The following is a 24,172-nucleotide window of genomic DNA, read 5'->3' on the forward strand; positions in this document are numbered from 1 at the left end:
ACCAAATATGTATATGTTTTTTTTTTGATACTTAATAAAAAAAAGTGACAAAATAAAACCTATTATTTTTCGTTATTAAAAATGATTAATTAATTATATTTTATTTCTTTACTTTTTTTCCCTTGTCCTTCTAGAGTAGACTTTATATCTCACCGAAGCATTGTCGGCGGTCATTGTAAACCTGACGACCAATATATTATGTGTACAGCAGTGGTCTCAAATTGTGACCCTCCAGATGTGGCAAAACTGCAACTCCCAGCATACCTGGACAGCCAAAAGCCTGTCTGCCTTCTCCAGAGGATCCACACTGCCCCTGAAAAAGGTAAATCAAGGCTTCCATCTTATCCCTTTGTGCTGTGGCCTTCAAGCTACAGTCCTCCAGCTGTGGCAAAACTTCAACTCTCAGAATGCCGGGTGCTAGGTGTTGAAGTTTTGCCACACCTGGAGGACCACAGTTTGAGACCACTGGTGTACAGCCATGGCAGGCTGGCTTTGGGGCCCTCATCTGTTATGGACACCCATCAATTGCCTATCACAGTGGTCTTCAACCTGCGGACCTCCAGATGTTGCATAACTACAACTCCCAGCATGCCTGGACAGCCGTTGGCTGTCCGGGCATGCTGGGAGTTGTAGTTTTGCAACATCTGGAGGTCCGCAGGTTGAAGACCACTGGTCTATGATCTTGTTTTCGGGAACCTTCATAGCGTCCTCTGAAATCCATGAGATCATTTCTAAATATCGGATTCTGATTTGATGGACAATAGTCGATTTGCCTCCATCTAGTCAACAAAACTGTCCCCAACCAATCGCCACCAATCACTTCTCGTATCGGGCAGCTGCACTATTACCATCCTGCCCGAGCAGTAAGGTTCCTAGTAGGGATCGACCGATATCGTTTTTTTAGGGCCGATACCGATAATCGGTGCAGGTTAGGGCCGATATTCCGGTATAAGTTATAGGCTATTTACCCCCCCCATAGACCGCCGCCGCCGCCACCCGCTTCTCTCCCCTTACCTGTCCGGGGGTCCTGAGTCCTATCACCGGAACCGTCCGCCGCACCGCGTCGCACCCCCCACCTCACCGCCCCGGCCCCATTGCCTCCCCCATCCCCGGTTTTATAATTACCTGTTCCCGGGATCCACTCTACATCTGGCTCCGGTGGCGTCCTCCTGAGCTGTTACTGTGCGCACTGATGGTGACGTTGCGTCACGTCACTCGTCATTGCGCACAGCGTAACGCTGGACGCAGCAGGAGCCAAAGGTAGCGTTGACCCTGGGCCCCGGGAACAGATAATTATAAAACCGGGGATGGGGGAAGCAATGGGGCCGGGGCGGTGAGGTGGGGGGTGCGACGCGGTGCGGGTCGTGGGGGGGGAGGTCGCGGTGCGGTGGGGGCATTATTGGCATATTGGCAAGGTAATTGCCGATACCGATAATGCCCAAAATCGTGATTATCCTGGCCAAACCGATAATCGGTCGATCCCTAGTTCCTAGTCTGCTAGTGTTTTCCTGTGAAGGTGTCAGTGTGCCCTGATTCCCTTACAGTACATGACCCCGGCTTGTTACCTGACCTTGCCTTTGCCTATTGATTATGAATGAGCTTTGCCAGTCCAGACCTCAGATGAAACCCTTATTCCCCATTGCCTGATCCACAGTGTCCCTTGTATTGTGATTCCCTTACAGAACATGACCCTGGCTTGTTACCTGACCTTGCCTTTGCCTAGAATCCTGCCCTCTGTTGTATCTTCTCTGTCTGACTCTAACCCACTTTCTAGTGTATTGACTATGAATGAGCTCCGCCAGTCCAGACCTTAGACGAAACACAAATCCCTTACCTGATCCACGGTGTCTCGCACAGGGACCTCTTGGCACTGTTTTAGCCACCACCTATACAGGGACCATCCTAGAGTTAGTGACCACTGCAGCAGTGGTCCAGATCCCTATTAAAGGACAAAAACCAGGAGAACCCCCAAAAAGTGTCCCAAAGTCATACCACTAAAAAATAGAGATTCAGATCGACAACCGGCCCTACAGCTGCTGTACTACGAGGAGAGCGTCCAACTGGGTAAGGAATATAAATAGTGACTATAGCACTCCTCATAGACTGTAAGCTCTTGTGTATATAGTCTCTATAATTATATAATTGTCACCACTCGGGGGCGCTATTGGGTCATATATAAATAGTTCTATAGAGAGGATTGATGAAATGTATAATAAATGATGTCTGTATAATTATATAATTGTCACCACTCGGGGGCGCTATTGGGTCATATATAAATAGTTCTATAGAGAGGATTGATGAAATGTATAATAAATGATGTCTCTATAATTATATAATTGTCACCACTCGGGGGCGCTATTGGATCATATATAAATAGTTCTATAGAGAGGATTGATGAAATGTATAATAAATGATGTCCCTATAATTATATAATTGTCACCACTCGGGGGCGCTATTGGGTCATATATAAATAGTTCTATAGAGAGCGGATTGATGAAATGTATAATAAATGATGTCTCTATAATTATATAATTGTCACCACTCGGGGGCGCTATTGGATCATATATAAATAGTTCTATAGAGAGGATTGATGAAATGTATAATAAATGATGTCTGTATAATTATATAATTGTCACCACTCGGGGGCGCTATTGGGTCATATATAAATAGTTCTATAGAGAGGATTGATGAAATGTATAATAAATGATGTCTCTATAATTATATAATTGTCACCACTCGGGGGCGCTATTGGGTCATATATAAATAGTTCTATATAGAGAGGATTGATGAAATGTATAATAAATGATGTCTGTATAATTATATAATTGTCACCACTCGGGGGCGCTATTGGTCATATATAAATAGTTCTATAGAGAGGATTGATGAAATGTATAATAAATGATGTCTCTATAATTATATAATTGTAACCACTCGGGGGCGCTATTGGATCATATATAAATAGTTCTATAGAGAGGATTGATGAAATGTATAATAAATGATGTCTCTATAATTATATAATTGTCACCACTCGGGGGCGCTATTGGTCATATATAAATAGTTCTATAGAGCGGATTGATGAAATGTATAATAAATGATGTCTCTATAATTATATAATTGTCACCACTCGGGGGCGCTATTGGTCCATATATAAATAGTTCTATAGAGAGGATTGATGAAATGTATAATAAATGATGTCTCTATAATTATATAATTGTCACCACTCGGGGGCGCTATTGGTCCATATATAAATAGTTCTATAGAGAGAGGATTGATGAAATGTATAATAAATGATGTCTCTATAATTATATAATTGTCACCACTCGGGGGCGCTATTGGGTCATATATAAATAGTTCTATAGAGAGGATTGATGAAATGTATAATAAATGAAATGTCTGTATAATTATATAATTGTCACCACTCGGGGGCGCTATTGGTCCATATATAAATAGTTCTATAGAGAGAGGATTGATGAAATGTATAATAAATGATGTCTCTATAATTATATAATTGTCACCACTCGGGGGCGCTATTGGGTCATATATAAATAGTTCTATAGAGAGGATTGATGAAATGTATAATAAATGATGTCTGTATAATTATATAATTGTCACCACTCGGGGGCGCTATTGGATCATATATAAATAGTTCTATAGAGAGGATTGATGAAATGTATAATAAATGATGTCTCTATAATTATATAATTGTCACCACTCGGGGGCGCTATTGGATCATATATAAATAGTTCTATAGAGAGGATTGATGAAATGTATAATAAATGATGTCTCTATAATTATATAATTGTCACCACTCGGGGGCGCTATTGGATCATATATAAATAGTTCTATAGAGAGGATTGATGAAATGTATAATAAATGATGTCCCTATAATTATATAATTGTCACCACTCGGGGGCGCTATTGGGTCATATATAAATAGTTCTATAGAGAGCGGATTGATGAAATGTATAATAAATGATGTCTCTATAATTATATAATTGTCACCACTCGGGGGCGCTATTGGTCCATATATAAATAGTTCTATAGAGAGGATTGATGAAATGTATAATAAATGATGTCTCTATAATTATATAATTGTCACCACTCGGGGGCGCTATTGGTCCATATATAAATAGTTCTATAGAGAGGATTGATGAAATGTATAATAAATGATGTCTGTATAATTATATAATTGTCACCACTCGGGGGCGCTATTGGTCATATATAAATAGTTCTATAGAGAGGATTGATGAAATGTATAATAAATGATGTCTCTATAATTATATAATTGTCACCACTCGGGGGCGCTATTGGATCATATATAAATAGTTCTATAGAGAGGATTGATGAAATGTATAATAAATGATGTCTGTATAATTATATAATTGTCACCACTCGGGGGCGCTATTGGGTCATATATAAATAGTTCTATAGAGAGGATTGATGAAATGTATAATAAATGATGTCTCTATAATTATATAATTGTCACCACTCGGGGGCGCTATTGGTTCATATATAAATAGTTCTATAGAGAGGATTGATGAAATGTATAATAAATGATGTCTCTATAATTATATAATTGTCACCACTCGGGGGCGCTATTGGTCCATATATAAATAGTTCTATAGAGAGCGGATTGATGAAATATCAGGGGATTGAGGGTCATTCCTGTCTTACGTAGGTTGTAGCCTGACTCCTCCCTCCCATGTGATTGATCACATGACTCCTCCCTCCCATGTGATTGATCACATGATCAATCACCAAAGGTTCTTTAAACACCTGGAATCTTCTATATTCTGAGAGGTCGGTGGTGAGGAGAGAATTATATTATTGTTATATTGTATAGTGATATATATGATGTGTATATACTGTTATTATCTCTTTGTCCCTGTATATATATATATATTATAGAGTTGTATATACTGGTATCTTTTTATCCTGTATATATATATTAAAAAGTTGTGTATATACAGTTATTTCTCTATCCCTGTATATATATTATAGAGTTGTATATACTGGTATCTTTTTATCCTGTTATATATATATATATATATATATATATATATATATATATTATAGAGTTGTATATACTGATATTATCTTGTTTATCCTATATATATATATTATACTGTTGTTTATACTGTTGTTATTTCTTTCTCCTTGTATTTATAGATAATTCACTTTTCTTAAAACAATGTAAATAATAATAATAATAATAAATCCAAGAATTGCGCCGTTATTTTCCTTGCATTTTCCTGTAATAACCTGTAAATCTATTTCCCCCCTATCCTGGGCTCGGTATGAATCCTCTCATATCAAACATGTTTTTGCCTTTTTTTACGTTTTAGTATTTTGCACAATAACTTGGTGATTTCTCAAATCATTTTGAGCCTAAACTTAAAGGGGTACTCCGGTGCAAAACATTTTATCCCCTATTACAGTGACGGCGAACCTTTTTGTGCCCGAACCATAATGCACTCCCCTCAAAGTGCCAGCACAGCAATTAAAGCAGAATACACATTAGGTGCAGTATAGTTCCCCCCACATTAGGTGCAGTATAGTTCCCCCCACATTAGGTGCAGTATAGTTTCCCCCCACATTAGGTGCAGTATAGTTCCCCCCACATTAGGTGCAGTATAGTCCCCCCCCACATTAGGTGCAGTATAGTTTCCCCCCACATTAGGTGCAGTATAGTTCCCCACATTAGGTGCAGTATAGTTCCCCCCACATTAGGTGCAGTATAGTTTCCCCCCACATTAGGTTGGCAGTATAGTTCCCCCCACATTAGGTGCAGTATAGTTCCCCCCACATTAGGTGCAGTATAGTTCCCCCCACATTAGGTGCAGTATAGTTCCCCCCACATTAGGTGCAGTATAGTTCCCCCACATTAGGTGCAGTATAGTTCCCCCACATTAGGTGCAGTGTAGTTCCCCCACATTAGGTGCAGTATAGTTCCCCCCACATTAGGTGCAGTATAGTTCCCCCCACATTAGGTGCAGTATAGTTCCCCCCCACATTAGGTGCAGTATAGTTCCCCCCCACATTAGGTGCAGTATAGTTCCCCCCCACATTAGGTGCAGTATAGTTCCCCCCCACATTAGGTGCAGTATAGTTCCCCCCCACATTAGGTGCAGTATAGTTCCCCCCCACATTAGGTGCAGTATAGCTCCCCCCCCACATTAGGTGCAGTATAGCTCCCCCCCCACATTAGGTGCAGTATAGCTCCCCCCCCCCACATTAGGTGCAGTATAGTTCCCCCCCACATTAGGTGCAGTATAGTTCCCCCCACATTAGGTTGGCAGTATAGTTCCCCCCACATTAGGTGCAGTATAGTTCCCCCCACATTAGGTGCAGTATAGTTCCCCCCACATTAGGTGCAGTATAGTTCCCCCCACATTAGGTGCAGTATAGTTCCCCCCACATTAGGTGCAGTATAGTTCCCCCACATTAGGTGCAGTATAGTTCCCCCCACATTAGGTGCAGTATAGTTCCCCCACATTAGGTGCAGTATAGTTCCCCCACATTAGGTGCAGTATAGTTCCCCCACATTAGGTGCAGTATAGTTCCCCCCACATTAGGTGCAGTATAGTTCCCCCACATTAGGTGCAGTATAGTTCCCCCCCACATTAGGTGCAGTATAGTTCCCCCCCACATTAGGTGCAGTATAGTTCCCCCCCACATTAGGTGCAGTATAGTTCCCCCCCACATTAGGTGCAGTATAGTTCCCCCCCACATTAGGTGCAGTATAGTTCCCCCCCACATTAGGTGCAGTATAGTTCCCCCCACATTAGGTGCAGTATAGTTCCCCCCCACATTAGGTGCAGTATAGCTCCCCCCCCCCCACATTAGGTGCAGTATAGCTCCCCCCCCACATTAGGTGCAGTATAGCTCCCCCCCCACATTAGGTGCAGTATAGTTCCCCCCCACATTAGGTGCAGTATAGTTCCCCCCACATTAGGTTGGCAGTATAGTTCCCCCCACATTAGGTTGGCAGTATAGTTCCCCACAATAGGTGTGCAGGATAGTTCCCCCCCACATTAGGTGCAGGATAGTTCCCCCCCACATTAGGTGCAGGATAGTTCCCCCCCCCCCACATTAGGTGCAGGATAGTTCCCCCCCACATTAGGTGCAGGATAGTTCCCCCCCCCCCCACATTAGGTGCAGTATAGTTCCCCCCCCCCCACATTAGGTGCAGTATAGTTCCCCCCACATTAGGTGCAGTATAGTTCCCCCCCCCCCCCACATTAGGTGCAGTATAGTCTCCCCCCACATTAGGTGCAGTATAGTTTCCCCCCACATTAGGTGCAGTATAGTTCCCCTCCACATTAGGTGCAGTATAGTTCCCCCCCACATTAGGTGCAGTATAGTTCCCCCCCACATTAGGTGCAGTACAGTTCCCCACATTAGGTTGGCAGTATAGTTCCCCCCACATTAGGTGCAGGATAGTTCCCCCCACATTAGGTGCAGGATAGTTCCCCCCACATTAGGTGCAGGATAGTTCCCCCCCACATTAGGTGCAGGATAGTTCCCCCCCCACATTAGGTGCAGTATAGTTCCCCCCCCACATTAGGTGCAGTATAGTTCCCCCCCACATTAGGTGCAGTATAGTTCCCCCCCACATTAGGTTGGCAGTATAGTTCCCCCCACATTAGGTTGGCAGTATAGTTCCCCCCACATTAGGTGCAGTATAGTTTCCCCCCACATTAGGTGCAGTATAGTTTCCCCCCACATTAGGTGCAGTATAGTTCCCCACATTAGGTGCAGTACAGTTCCCCCCACATTAGGTTGGCAGTATAGTTCCCCCCACATTAGGTGCAGTATAGTTCCCCCCACATTAGGTGCAGTATAGTTCCCCCCACATTAGGTGCAGTATAGTTCCCCCCACATTAGGTGCAGTATAGTTTCCCCCCACATTAGGTGCAGTATAGTTCCCCCCCACATTAGGTGCAGTATAGTTCCCCCCCACATTAGGTGCAGTATAGTTCCCCACATTAGGTTGGCAGTATAGTTCCCCCCACTTTAGGTTGGCAGTATAGTTCCCCCACATTAGGTTGGCAGTATAGTTCCCCCCCACATTAGGTGCAGTATAGTTCCCCCCCACATTAGGTGCAGTATAGTTCCCCACATTAGGTGCAGTATAGTTCCCCCCACATTAGGTGCAGTATAGTTCCCCACATTAGGTAGGCAGTATAGTTCCCCCCACATTAGGGTGCAGTATAATTCCCCCACATTAGGGTGCAGTATAATTCCCCCACATTAGGGTGCAGTATAATTCCCCTACATTAGGGTGCAGTATAATTCCCCCACAAGGTTGGCAGTATAATTCCCCCAACATTAGGCAGGCAGCATTCCCCCACATTAGGCAGGGTTCCCCCACATTAGGCAGGCAGCATTCCCCCACATTAGGCAGGCAGGGTTCCCCCACATTAGGCAGGCAGGGTTCCCCCACATTAGGCAGGCAGGGTTCCCCCACAGACATACATCCTCCAGCCATATACAGTGTATGGCTGGTGGCTGTATGTCTGTGTCGGAACACCGAAGATGACGTCCCGCTGGTCACTTACCATGCGCGCGTCATCCTCGGTCCTCCCCGATGCTCCGCTCTGCTTTACGGGCGCACGCATGGGACGTCAGTGACGTGACGTCCTGCGTGCTCTACCTCCCGGCGATCCCTGCGTTTTTAAAGCTAATGCGGGACGGCAGAGAGGTAACCGGGACATCCTTGTGTCCCGAAATGATCTTTCGGGACACAGGGATGTCCGGAATGTGACGGGGGCCTGTTGCCGCGTGCCCACAGAGGGGGCTCGGCGTGCCATAGGTTCGCCATCACTGCCCTTTTAAAAGGATAGGGGATAAGATGTTAGATCACGGGGGTCCCGCTGCTGGGGACCCCCATGATCTCCGGGTCAGGAGCAGCATGACCGGAACACAGGAGCGTGGAGCTCCCATGTTCGGGACGACACGTCACGCCCCCTCCATTTATGTCTGAAAGGTTGTATCAGGGCATGCTGTGAGTTGTAGTTAGTGAAAGGCTACGGTAGAGTTCTCCTTTATTATTGTTTTATTTTTTTTACACCATATTTATTACAACACAAACAGCTTCATAGAGAAAACATTCACTGGCCATATTCCATACATTCCTGATTCATTAATACACATCACACATATACATCATACTTCTCGGACTCTTCCTCAGGAAATGCGATTAGTTGTCTGATCCCGGACGAGCCCCCAGCAATGTCTATGGGAGAGGGCGTGACGGCTAATACGTAGCCCTGAATGGAGGGGGTGCAGCGGCTGTAGTCGCCAGTCATTTGGCAGAGTTCGCTCCGTGCACGGATGACCAGGGTGCCAGGCCGGTGATCACGGGGGTCCCAAGTGGGGGGATCCCCACGATCTAACATCTTATCCTCTATCATTTTGTGCTGGAGTACCACTTTAATGTCAGTATAAGCCATATGACGGGTTGTTGTTCTAGCAGGATGAGTCTTCTAGTAATGTCTGGTCCTTGTCTTTGGCTCCTGTATGGGGGAGGTGTAGGGGCTTTGTGTGGTTATTTGTGCACTGTATGGGGGGCTGTATATAATAGGGGCCATATATGTGTATATACTGTTATCTCTTCTGTATATATATATATAATAGGGGCCATATGTGTATATACTGTTATCTCTTCTATATATATATAATAGGGGCCATATGTGTATATACTGTTATCTCTTCTGTATATATATATAATAGGGGCCATATATGTGTATATACTGTTATCTCTTCTGTATATATATAATAGGGGCCATATATGTGTATATACTGTTATCTCTTCTGTATATATATATAATAGGGGCCATATATGTGTATATACTGTTATCTCTTCTGTATATATATATATATATATATAATAGGGGCCATATATGTGTATATACTGTTATCTCTTCTGTATATATATAATAGGGGCCATATATGTGTATATACTGTTATCTCTTCTGTATATATATATAATAGGGGCCATATATGTGTATATACTGTTATCTCTTCTGTATATATATATATATATATATATATATAATAGGGGCCATATATGTGTATATACTGTTATCTCTTCTGTATATATATAATAGGGGCCATATATTTGTATATACTGTTATCTCTTATGTATATATATATATAATAGGGGCCATATATGTGTATATACTGTTATCTCTTCTGTATATATAATAGGGGCCATATATGTGTATATACTGTTATCTCTTCTGTATATATATAATAGGGGCCATATATGTGTATATACTGTTATCTCTTCTGTATATATATAATAGGGGCCATATATGTGTATATACTGTTATCTCTCCTGTATATATATATATATAATAGGGGCCATATATGTGTATATACTGTTATCTCTTCTGTATATATATATATATAATAGGGGCCATATATGTGTATATACTGTTATCTCTTCTGTATATATATATATAATAGGGGCCATATATGTGTATATACTGTTATCTCTCCTGTATATATATATATATAATAGGGGCCATATATGTGTATATACTGTTATCTCTTCTGTATATATATATATAATAGGGGCCATATATGTGTATATACTGTTATCTATTATGTATATATATAATAGGGGTCATATATGTGTATATACTGTTATCTCTTCTGTATATATATATATATAATAGGGGCCATATATGTGTATATACTGTTATCTATTATGTATATATATAATAGGGGCCATATATGTGTATATAATGTTATCTCTTCTGTATATATATAATAGGGGCCATATATGTGTATATACTGTTATCTCTTCTGTATATATATATAATAGGGGCCATATATGTGTATATACTGTTATCTCTTCTGTATATATATATATATATATAATAGGGGCCATATATGTGTATATACTGTTATCTCTTCTGTATATATATATATATATATAATAGGGGCCATATATGTGGAGTCACCATGGAGTCTCTTCCAGCTTGTCTTTATATACACTCTCCAGGGGGAGGTCTCCATTAGTGGTCGGGGGTCTCCCTTTCTTCTCCTGACTGCCCCCTAAGGATGGAGAAGGACCTGGATGTGATGGAGGAGAGAATATTACACGTGGCCCTAGAGATCATGTCCCTGCTGAGCGGAGAGGTGAGGGATTCTGGAGATCATGTCCCGTCTCTTCTATCTCTAAACCATGGACATGGCTGGAGAGGTGAAGGGATAAAGTGACATCAATGTCTCCTCCATACACAGGATTACATGGTAGTGAAGACAGAAGAGGGGGAAGGATGGAGCAGGGAGCAGGTTCCTATATCGCTGCCTCCACCTCACTCACTGATACATAAGGGAAACAGTCATCAGGAGATCCTGGAACTCATCAACAAGATGGCCGACCTGCTGACTGGAGAGGTGAGCACTGCTGGGGGTGTCAGGAGGGAGGGGCAGGCTGATGACTGGAGAGGTGAGCACTGCTGGGGGCGTCAGGAGGGAGGGGCAGGCTGATGACTGGAGAGGTGAGCACTGCTGGGGGTGTCAGGAGGGAGGGGCAGGCTGATGACTGGAGAGGAGAGCACTGCTGGGGGTGTCAGGAGGGAGGGGCAGGCTGATGACTGGAGAGGTGACACTGCTGGAGATGTCAGGAGGGAGGGGCAGGCTGATGACTGGAGAGGTGAGCACTGCTGGAGGTGTCAGGAGGGAGGGGCAGGCTGATGACTGGAGAGGTGAGCACTGCTGGAGGGGCAGGCTGATGACTGGAGAGGTGAGCACTGCTGGGGGTGTCAGGAGGGAGGGGCAGGCTGATGACTGGAGAGGTGAGCACTGCTGGGGGTGTCAGGAGGGAGGGGCAGGCTGATGACTGGAGAGGTGAGCACTGCTGGGGGTGTCAGGAGGGAGGGGCAGGCTGATGACTGGAGAGGTGAGCACTGCTGGAGGTGTCAGGAGGGAGGGGCAGGCTGATGACTGGAGAGGTGAGCACTGCTGGAGGTGTCAGGAGGGAGGGGCAGGCTGATGACTGGAGAGGAGAGCACTGCTGGGGGTGTCAGGAGGGAGGGGCAGGCTGATGACTGGAGAGGTGACACTGCTGGAGATGTCAGGAGGGAGGGGCAGGCTGATGACTGGAGAGGTGAGCACTGCTGGAGGTGTCAGGAGGGAGGGGCAGGCTGATGACTGGAGAGGTGAGCACTGCTGGAGGGGCAGGCTGATGACTGGAGAGGTGAGCACTGCTGGGGGTGTCAGGAGGGAGGGGCAGGCTGATGACTGGAGAGGTGAGCACTGCTGGGGGTGTCAGGAGGGAGGGGCAGGCTGATGACTGGAGAGGTGAGCACTGCTGGGGGTGTCAGGAGGGAGGGGCAGGCTGATGACTGGAGAGGTGAGCACTGCTGGAGGTGTCAGGAGGGAGGGGCAGGCTGATGACTGGAGAGGTGAGCACTGCTGGAGGTGTCAGGAGGGAGGGGCAGGCTGATGACTGGAGAGGTGAGCACTGCTGGAGGTGTCAGGAGGGAGGGGTAGGCTGATGACTGGAGAGGTGAGCACTGCTGGAGGTGTCAGGAGGGAGGGGCAGGCTGATGACTGGAGAGGAGAGCACTGCTGGAGGTGTCAGGAGGGAGGGGCAGGCTGATGACTGGAGAGGAGAGCACTGCTGGAGGTGTCAGGAGGGAGGGGCAGGCTGATGACTGGAGAGGAGAGCACTGCTGGGGGTGTCAGGAGGGAGGGGCAGGCTGATGACTGGAGAGGTGAGCACTGCTGGAGGTGTCAGGAGGGAGGGGCAGGCTGATGACTGGAGAGGTGAGCACTGCTGGAGGTGTCAGGAGGGAGGGGCAGGCTGATGACTGGAGAGGTGACACTGCTGGGAATGCTGGGACATTATACAATAAGGGAGGGCTCTGCTGATGACTGTATCATTGTGTGTTTCAGGTTCCTATAAGGTGTCAGGACGTCACTGTCTATTTCTCCATGGAGGAGTGGGAGTATATAGAAGGACACAAGGATCTGTACCAGGACATAGTCATGATGGGGGATCACCGGCCCCCAACATCACCACTGGGTAAGAGGAGACCTTCCTGATTGTAGAGGAGACCAGGGGTGAGGGTCCCCTAGACCCCCCATCATGTGATCATCACATATATACAATGTATTCAGTCACTGTGTATATTTCCTATAGATATAGACCCAACAAGGATGGAGAAGGCCAGAAAGCACATGGCTGCCAGGATATTACACCTCACCCTAGAGATAATCCTCCTGATAACCGGAGAGGTGAGAGGTCACATGACGTCTTATCCCTAGAAATAATCCCGGAAATGACTGGAAAGGGGGCGGATTCTTAGAATGTCTGTAGTGATCAGTGTCTCACCATACACAGGATTACACAGTAGTGAAGAAGTGGTCTGGTGAGTGTGTGACCCCCCGTGTGTCAGGAGGATCGGGCACCACCCAGAGCCCCACCCCCGAGGATCCTCCACCTCATTCACTGATACATGAGCAGAAGATCCTAGAACTGACCACCAGGATGACTGAGCTGCTGACTGGAGAGGTGACACTGCTGGGAATGCTGGGACATTATACAATAAGGGAGGGCTCTGCTGATGACTGTATCATTGTGTGTGTCAGGTTCCTATAAGGTGTCAGGACGTCACTGTCTATTTCTCCATGGAGGAGTGGGAGTATATAGAAGGACACAAGGATCTGTACCAGGACATAGTCATGATGGGGGATCACCGGACCCCAACATCACCACTGGGTAAGAGAAGACTTATTGTCCATTTCTGTGGGTACAGGGGGCACTGGGGTCATGGTGAGGTCTGTATACTCCATGTACAGGATATATACACCTGGGCTCTATACATCACAAGGTAAGAGAAGACTTATTGTCCATTACTGTGGTCAGGGGCGTAGCTAGAAACCGCAGGGCCCCGGTGCGAAAAATTGCTCTGGGCCCCTCAACAACCTGACAACCCGCTTCCCCAATCCCGGATGACCCCCTTACCAGGCCTTGGCTGCACAAAGATATTAGTGACTACAGCACTGATGGTACAGTCAGGAGAATGCACAACTATATATGTGACTAACAGGCAGGGCTGGACTGGTATCAAAAATACGCCCGGGCATTTTAAAATAAGCAGCCCATTTTTTGGGTGGAGGTCCGAATGCTGGGACCCCCACCAATCACCTTGGTTCCAGTTGCTCTCCAGCTGTTGTAAATCTATAACTCCCATCATGTCTGTAGAGCCTCAGGCATTATAGGAGTTGTACAGCCATCATCACTGCAGACCTTACAAGTGACACCAGCTGATGGGACAGTCAGGAGAATATACAAAGTGACCTGAGTGACGTCTTCTCTGTTGTCTTTTCTTTTCTTCTTCAATTGGTCCAGACGTCAGGACTTCTTCCAGCTCCATCTTCTCTGCAGAGTCTGACACCCGGACATCATTGGTTGCTCACTTTGTCAGTAGATCCTCATCCTCTGTATAAAAACAAAATCATTATAATCCTGCCAAATACTTTACCCCCTGAATATAATACTGCCACACACTATACCCCCTGAATATAATACTCCCACACACTATACCCCCTGAATATAATACGGCCACACACTATACCCCCTGAATATAATTCTGCCACACACTATACCCCCTGAATATAATACTCCCACACACTATACCCCCTGAATATAATACTCCCACACACTATACCCCCTGAATATAATACGGCCACACACTATACCCCCTGAATATAATACTGCCACACACTATACCCCCTGAATATAATACTGCCACACACTATACCCCCTGAATATAATACTGCCACACACTATACCCCCTGAATATAATACTGCCACACACTATACCCCCTGAATATAATACTGCCACACACTATACCCCCTGAATATAATACTGCCACACACTATACCCCCTGAATATAATACTGCCACACACTATACCCCCTGAATATAATACTGCCACACACTATACCCCCTGAATATAATACTGCCACACACTATACCCCCTGAATATAATACTGCCACACACTATACCCCCTGAATATAATACTGCCACACACTATACCCCCTGAATATAATACTGCCACACACTATACCCCCTGAATATAATACTGCCACACACTATACCCCCTGAATATAATACTGCCACACACTATACCCCCTGAATATAATACTGCCACACACTATACCCCCTGAATATAATACTGCCACATACTATACCCCTGAATATAATACTGCCACACACTATACCCCCTGAATATCATACTGCCACACACTATACCCCCTGAATATAATACTGCCACACACTATACCCCCTGAATATAATACAGTGGTCCCTCAACATATGATATTAATTGGTTCCAGGAGAACCATCATATGTTGAAACCATCATATGTCGAGTACATATGTCTATGTAAAAATGGTAATTGGTTCTGGGGCCTCGGAACCATTGTATGTTGAATATATATCTCTATGGGAAACTGCTAATTGGTTCTGGGATGACCATGTGGAGTGTATGGGGAGTGTTTAACAAACCAGGGTGCCTCCAGCTGTTGCACAACTACAACTCCCAGCATGCATGTACAGCCATTGACTGTCTGGGCATGCTGGGAGTTATAGTTTTGCAACAGCTGGAGGCACACTGATAGGGAAACATTGATGTATGGGGTGTATAGTGTGTATATGTATTGTATGTGATGTGTGACATCGCATACAGTACTGTACAGTTCTTTAAATACCTTCAGGGGGGACAGAATGTCCTCCATTACCATCCTGCCGACTACAGCTCTATAGGAAAGGAAGGGGAGCAGCTCATTGGATGCCTGCAGCAAGATGCTCCAGGCTATTGGCTATGGCTGCACTGGGGGGCGGGGCTTACACGGAGCTCACAGTGGAAGCCTGTATGAGTTAGCAGGACAGCATGTGAGTAACAGGAGGCAGAACGGGGCACACGGGGACATTAAACAACTAATCTGTCAGTTGCTGAAGTTGTCAGCGCTGTCGGATAGCTGTTTGTATGATGACCCCAACACACAGCAGCATCATATGTCGAGGCTGCCTTCAACATACGATGGGCTCTGAGAGGCCATCATATGTTGAAATGATCATATGTCGGGGCCATCATAAGTCGGGGGATCACTGTACTGCCGCACACTATACCCCTGAATATGATACTGCCAAATACTTTACCCCCTGAATATAATACTGCAACACAGTGTACTCCCTGAATATAATACTGCCACACACTATACCCCCTGAATATAATCCTGCCACACACTATACCCCTGAATATAATACTGCCACACTCTGTACTCTCTGAATATAATACTGCCACATACTGTACTCTCTGAATATAATACTACCACACACTATACCCCCTGAATATAATACTGCCACACTCTGTACTCTCTGAATATAATACTGCCACACTCTGTACTCTCTGAATATAATACTACCACATACTGTACCCCCTGAATATAATACTGCCACACACTATACCCCCTGAATATAATACTGCCACCTACTGTACCCTCTGAATATAATACTACCACATACTGAGCCCTCTGAATATAATACTGCCAGATACTGTACCCTCTGATTATAATACTGCCAAACTGTGCCCATGAATATAATACTACCACCACTGTAGCCCCTGAATATAATACTGCCACACACTGCCCCTCAATAAAAATCCACAAAATATAACCCTGCTATACACTGTATGATAGATGTGTATGTATGGTAGATTTGTATATGTATGATGATAGATGTAAGATACATCTACACATCATACACCCATATCTATCATACATACACACAGTTATCATTCATACATACATCCATCATTCATACATCATACATACACACATCTATCATACATACATCATACATACATCTATCATACATACATCTGTCATACATACATCATACATACACACATCTATCATACATACATCATACATACATCTATCATACATACATCACACATACACACATCCCCAACCTCTCACCCTCCTGGAGATCAGCACCATGGCCGGTCACTAACCAGGTGCCGGGGATGCAGTGAGGCAGAGGAGATTATACGGCTGGTGACTGTAGGGGATGGAGTGGAGCAGAGGCTGCTGCTTTTTCTGCAGGTGCTGTGGATGTAGCGGTGGTCGCAGGCAGGGACTTGTCAGGGGCTTGGAGCAGATGTGCTTACCTGCGTGGGGCATGTCTGCTCCCAGCAGCCCTCTGCTCTTAAGGGGGCAGTGTCCCTGCCCAATCTTACTGCGCGAACGGCCTGCCCAGAGTGAGGCCCCTGCAGGGGGAAAAGCGGCCAGAGCTTGCCCATAGCTTTTTAATTATTATTATTTATTTATTTATTTATTTATTTGTAAGGGCCCATCATTAAAATAAATAAGTGTGCTGACAGCAACAGGCCTCCCCTTCAGACCTGCAGCTGTAGTATTACACAAATCTATCAAGCATACATACAGACACATCTATCATACACGCATAATAACATACACATCAATCATACACGCATACATACAGACACATCAATCATACATGCATACATACAGACACATCTATCATATATGTATATATACAGACACATCAATCATACATGCATACATACAGACACATCAATCATACATGCATACATACAGACACATCAATCATACATGCATACAGACACATCAATCATACACGCATACATACAGACACATCAATCATACATGCATACATACAGACACATCAATCATACATGCATACACATCAATCATACATGCATACATACAGACACATCTATCATACATGCATACATACAGACACATCTATCATACATGCATACATACAGACACATCTATCATATATGTATATATACAGACACATCAATCATACATGCATACATACAGACACATCAATCATACATGCATACATACAGACACATCAATCATACATGCATACAGACACATCAATCATACACGCATACATACAGACACATCAATCATACATGCATACATACAGACACATCAATCATACATGCATACACATCAATCATACATGCATACATACAGACACATCAATCATACATGCATACACATCAATCATACATACATACATACACATCTATCATACATGCATACACATCAATCATACATACATACATACACATCTATCATACATGCATACATACACATCTATCATACATGCATACATACACACACATCAATCAAACATGCATACATACAGACACATCAATCATACATGCATACATACAGACACATCAATCATACATGCATACAGACACATCAATCATACACGCATACATACAGACACATCTATCATACATGCATACATACAGACACATCTATCATACATACAGACACATCTATCATACATACAGACACAGCTATCATACATACTGACACATCTATCATACATAGACATATCTATCATACATGCATACATACAGACACATCTATCATACATACATGCATACATACAGACACATCTATCATACATGAATACATACAGACACATCTATCATACATACAGACACATCTATCATATACACATACACACCCATCCTCGGTATCTTCACCCCACAGTTCACTCACCCGGCTCCTGGGCATCACTGCCGCGGCTTGCTGCTTACCGGGTACCAGGGAAGTAGCGGTGTCGGCGCCAGAGGAGATCGCGGTGCAGGTAACCGCAGAGGATGTATGAGGCGCCGGGTTGCTGCTTCCGTTTATAGTGTAATGTGGCAGGGTTGAGCGCAGGGACTTGCTTGGAGCCGATGTGCGTGCCTGCGCGCGGCATGTAATCTCCCAGCAGTCCCTGCAACTATCTATGGGGTATCATAGAGGCAGGGCGGCCGCAGCCGCACACATTAAAAATAAGGCATATGACGCGATGGTCAGTCCGGTGTGAGGTGAAACACCGGCCCTGCTGCGCTCATTTTCTAAAGGACAGCATGAAGGAACTTGCTGCCAGCTACGCCCCCTTCCACCCCAGGCCCGTGCAGTGCCGACCTGTCAGCATTTAGTGTAGTGGCAGGGGGGGCCCCGCGACCCCCCTGGCTGTTGGGCCTGGTCGCCATGGCGACCTCTGCGACCTCTATAGCTACGCCACTGACTGTGGGTACAGGGGGCACTGGGGTCATGGTGAGGTCTGTATACTGTCATGTATGAGGGCTCAGATGGGATGTGGTCCAGCCTTTGCCTCCTTCCCCTCCGACTATTGTTATTGCTGACTTTTTACTAAGGGTGGGCACGTGCCCAATCTCTGCCTCCTATAGGACCAGCCTACACACCCAAATCTATCCCCAACCAATCGCCATGAATCACCTCCGGTATCAGGCAGCCCCATCTGAGCAATAAGGTTCCTAGTCCTCTAGTGATGTTCTAGTGTATTCAGATTCCTGTACAGTATATGACCCTGTTTTATTATCTGGCCTCTGTATACCGTCCTGTCCTCTGTTATACGTTATGGTTCTGATCTTATACTCTCTGCTTCTGGCTGTAACCTACTTGCCTGTGTATTGATTATGAAGGATCTCTACCAGTCTAGACCCCCTTTGTACTTATTGGCCCAGCTATACGGAGACTCTCCCACAGTTAGAGTGTGAACGCATCACGTTCCTGCCCCCATTTATGATAGACATTGGCATCTGGTGGAAAACGGGATCAGCGGACTCTATTGAACGTATTTCAAAAGCGCAACAGCCCCCGTCATGAGTCTGCTTTAAATAGTGGATATATCCCCAGGGACGTGCGCACATAGACTCAAAGGGGAGCTTGAGCCCCTGCCATATAATGTCCTCACGGGTTGCGAACTCCATGGGGTGATGCAGGTCCCATTGAGCTAACATGACTGCTGGTGGTCCCTTACCTCAGGAATTGTGTTGTGTTTTATTAACATTTTTTTTTATTAAAAGTGTCCCTGCCCCCCAAAATGTCTGTGCACGTCCCTGTTTATCTCCACCGGAGTCACTAGCTATCTCATTTGGGCCATAGAAGTGAATGGGGTGCGCTGCTCCTGTAGATGAAATGTGCCGCCTGAGGGTGTGACGATTATTACGGATCAGAGGCCGATGTCTGACTGAGATCCAGACACATGTCCCTCACTTTGCTGTTGTCAGTTCACACCTGGCAGATTCCTGCAGCTAAAATGCCTTTCATATTATTACGAACCACATTCAGATGAGTGGGACAATCTGTAGCAAATCAGCCGTGTGTGAACGTCCTCCTAGATAACCACTGATCTAACATTGGAGTCTACTCTTCTGCGCATGGAGACCACGATCTGCTGGTTCTGCCCTTTCAAGGTAAAAGAGAGATAATAACCAGTCTCTATAGACTCTATAAGTATTTCTGCTGCCGCCTGGGAAACCCAACAAATGGCAGCAGAGGTCGTGATTTATTATCATCATCTTTATTCTCATTATCTGGATATTGCAGATAATATTTTGAAATGATCAAATGAATGCAAATCCAAATATTTTGAGACTTTTGGCTCAGATCTGTTTTGTGCCTAAACATTTCACCGAGGGGTCAGGTAGAGGCAAGTTCAGAGACCGGCAGAGTGGTCGGCAGTCCGGGTCACACACGAGAGGATTTACAGATCAGAGGACCAGGCAAAGGGTCATATATACCGTATAGACTGGAGAACAGAAGAGATGTGGAGATTGGTCTACTGTAATAATACTGCCAAATATGTTCCTATAAGTAACAAGTATAAGCGACTAAAGGTATCCGATCCATGTGGCAATAAACTACAAAAAGACATTTAAAAACTGCAAATCAGAGGGGTCGGCTTTATCCTTTGAAAAATACAGAGAGCTCATAAAACCTGTAAACATGTAAGAAGAAGATCTACTAGACCCCCAAATAACAGGTAGACGGCCAAAGAAAGCAAAACTAATGCTGAAAAAGATTTAAAATAATAATAAAATAAAAAAAAACAAGGTAGAAAATAATGGTAACGGTTTGTCACCTGAGATCAAGCAAATACAGAGCTACTACATGAGTTTATTACCTCTGTATATACAAACCTAATAGGAGCTGATGTGGGCGGGGCCAGTGCTAAGGAGCTGATGTAGATGGGGCCTGTGCTGAGGAGCTGATGTAGACTGAGCCTGTGCTAAGAAGCTGATGTAGGCGGGGCCAGTGCTGAAGAGCTTATGTAGGCGGGGCCTGTGCTGAGGAGCTGATGTAGGGGGGGACAGTGCTGAAGAGCTTATGTAGGCGGGGCCTGTGCTGAGGAGCTGATGTAGGGGGGGACAGTGCTAAGGAGCTTGAGGGGCCTGTGCTAAGGAGCTGATGTAGGCGGGGCCAGTGCTGAAGAGCTGATGTAGGCGGGGCCAGTGCTGAAGAGCTGATGTAGGTGGGGCCAGTGCTGAGGAGCTGATGTAGGCGGGGCCAGTGCTGAGGAGCTGATGTAGGCGGGGCCAGTGCTGAAGAGCTGATGTAGGTGGGGCCAGTGCTGAGGAGCTGATGTAGGCGGGGCCAGTGCTGAGGAGCTGATGTAGGCGGGGCCAGTGCTGAGGAGCTGATGTAGGCGGGACCAGTGCTGAGGAGCTGATGTAGGCGGGGTCAGTGCTGAGGAGCTGATGTAGGCGGGGCCAGTGCTGAGGAGCTGATGTAGGCGAAGCCAGTACTGAGGAGCTGAGGTAGGCGGGGCCAATGTTGAGGAGCTAATGTAGGTGGGGCCAGTGCTGAGGAGCTAATGTAGGTGGTGCCTATGTTGAGCCGGTTTAGGCAGTGGCACATGTGTTTTCAGTCTAATAGGAATGTTTTAAATGTGTCTGCTTTGTAGTTTGAGAAAAAAATTACAGAATCAATTTTTAATCCAAACAGAAAATCCTAATAAGGACACAGATGGAATCTTCAATTTATCACTAAATTGTAAAGTAGAAGATGAAGACTTCATGCAGCACTCCCCAGGAGATGACTTCCTTCCTCTTACTGTACATCCAGGACCTCACAGTACAGATCTATCATATAATGCCCCTAATCATGGGAAACCTTCTCCTGACCCATCACAAGTTGTCACCACAAGGACAGATCAGAGAAAAGGGAAAACGTTTAATTGTGGTGAATGTAAAAAAGAGTTTACAGGGGAGAAGACATATTCATGTTCACTATGTGGGAAATGTTTTACAGATACATCAGAGCTTCTTGTGCATGAGAGACTGCACATAAAAGAGAAGTTATATATGTGCTCAAAATGTGGGCAACCTTTTGGACAGAAATCAGATCTTGTTATACATCAGGAAACTCACTCAGTAGATACGTCATATCCATGTCCTGAATGTGGAAAATGTTTTCAAACAAAATCACTTCTTGTTGTACATGACAAAAGTCACATAAAAAAAATGCCATATTCATGTCCAGAATGTGGGAAATATTTTACTGGTAAGGCAACTCTTATTAAACATGTGAGAATTCACACAGGAGAGAAACCTTTTTCATGTCCAGAATGTGGAAAATGTTTTACATGTAAATCAGGCCTTGTTAAACATGAGAGATGTCACACAGGGGAAAAACCATATTCATGTTCAGAATGTGGGAAATGTTTTACAGATGCCTCAAGCCTTGTTAAACATAAGAGAATTCATACAGGAGAAAAACCATATGCATGTTCAGAGTGTGGGAAATGTTTTATGCGTAAACCACAGCTTGTTATACATCAGAGAATTCACACAGGAGAGAAGCCGTATTCATGTTCAGAATGTGGGAGAGGATTTACAACTAAAACAAATCTTGCTATGCATGAGGAAACTCACACAGGAGAGAAGCCGTATTCATGTTCAGAATGTGGTAAATGTTTAACATCAAAACCACATCTTATTAGACATCAGAGAACGCACCTAGGAGAAAAGCCGTATTCATGTTCAGAATGTGGGAAATGTTTTACAACAAGTTCAAATTTGGCCAAACATAAGAGAAGTCACACAAGAGAGAAGCCATATTCATGTTCAGAGTGTGGGAAATGTTTTAAATCAAAAGATCATCTTGTTAGACATGAGAGAAATCACACAAGAGCGAAGACGTATTCATGTTCAGTATGTTGGGAATGTTTTACGGATAAATCAAGTCTTCTTACACATCTCAAAATACACATAGGAAATACGGGTATTTGATGGTCGCAGAAGAGCACTTAAAAAAGACATACTCACCTGCCTCAGTACCCGCAGCTCCGACCAGTCCTCCGCTCCTCGTTTTTGAGACAGACAAGTGTCAGTAGTGACGGCCCGCTCCTCCTATATGACTGGCTGAGGCAGGAAACTGCAGTGGCCACTGATTGCGGCCTTCACTACTTAGATACGTCCTCTCGAAAGTAGGAAGAAGAGTGACGAGCGGAGGACCGAACATCGGGAGCTGCGGAACACAGAGGAAGGTGAGTATGAATTTTTTTAAAGTTATTTTTAATGCCTCTAGCCAAATTTCTAAAGTTTTATATATCCAGATAAACCCTTTAACTTAGTTTGCATTCACACCACGACTGCCGCCTACGGCTGCCGGATCCGGTTGGGGGAGGGGAAAACCGGGCGCTCTCGAACCCCAGCCGGACCGACACTGAAATCCATTCACTTTAATGAGCCGACCGGAGTCAAACAGTGATTGGACGGCTCATTTCTGCCCCGTGTCCGGTTTTGTGACGGATTTCAGTGTCGGTCCAGCTGGGGTACGAGAGCGCGCGGTTTTCCCCTCCCCCAGCCGGATCCGGCAGCCGTAGGCGGCAATCGTGGTGTGAATGCAAACTAAGTTAAAGGGTTTATCTGGCTCTAATAATATATTCTATGCGATTGTACAATCCTGGAGATACCATATTATGTATATTTAACACTTCTACCAAATAAAATAAAGTTTTTATTGAAAACATTTTTATTGTTCATGAACCTTGACTTTTCCGCAGTCTTTCTAGAGTAGACTATATATCGCCTATCATTGTCAATCTGACAACCAATATCTTCAAACAGCTATGGCAGGCAGCCTGTGATAGGACCTTAAAGGGGTACTCCGCTGCTCAGCGTATGGAACAAACTGTTCCGAACGCTGGAGACGGTGCCGGGAGCTTGTGATGTCATAGTCCAGCCCCCTCCCATAGACTTGCATTGAGGGGGCGGGGTGTGAAGTCATGAGGGGGGGCGGGACTATGATGTCATGCCTTCTCAATATC

At 44.9% G+C, this 24,172-nt stretch overlaps 1 protein-coding gene across 2 annotated transcripts; it reads left to right on the forward strand.

Annotated features, from left to right (window-relative positions):
* The first annotated feature begins 186 nt into the window (after positions 1–186).
* Positions 187–23,479, forward strand: LOC130299457 (oocyte zinc finger protein XlCOF22-like). 2 transcript variants are annotated; one of them, XM_056551461.1, is made up of 8 exons: positions 187–322; positions 11,015–11,151; positions 11,257–11,412; positions 12,916–13,045; positions 13,163–13,257; positions 13,364–13,534; positions 13,612–13,741; positions 21,847–23,479. In XM_056551461.1, exons 2-8 carry the CDS (start codon positions 11,074–11,076, stop codon positions 23,130–23,132), a joined length of 2,046 nt encoding a protein of 681 aa, XP_056407436.1. In that variant the 5' UTR covers positions 187–322; positions 11,015–11,073; the 3' UTR covers positions 23,133–23,479. The 2 variants fall into 2 exon arrangements, with proteins under 2 accessions (XP_056407436.1, XP_056407435.1); XM_056551460.1 differs by lacking the exon at positions 187–322 and adding an exon at positions 4,616–4,800.
* The last annotated feature ends 693 nt before the right edge of the window (positions 23,480–24,172 follow it).

The sequence above is a fragment of the Hyla sarda genome, unplaced genomic scaffold (genome assembly GCF_029499605.1).
Source record: "Hyla sarda isolate aHylSar1 unplaced genomic scaffold, aHylSar1.hap1 scaffold_1054, whole genome shotgun sequence".
Lineage (NCBI taxonomy): Eukaryota > Metazoa > Chordata > Amphibia > Anura > Hylidae > Hyla > Hyla sarda.

Coding starts and splice junctions, on each gene's coding strand:
- LOC130299457 (XM_056551461.1), top strand. CDS start 11,074: ATGGAGAAGGACCTGGATGTGATGGAGGAGAGAATATTACACGTGGCC. Junction 11,152..11,256: donor TGTCCCTGCTGAGCGGAGAG/GTGAGGGATTCT, acceptor CTCCATACACAG/GATTACATGGTAGTGAAGAC. Junction 13,258..13,363: donor TCCTCCTGATAACCGGAGAG/GTGAGAGGTCAC, acceptor CACCATACACAG/GATTACACAGTAGTGAAGAA.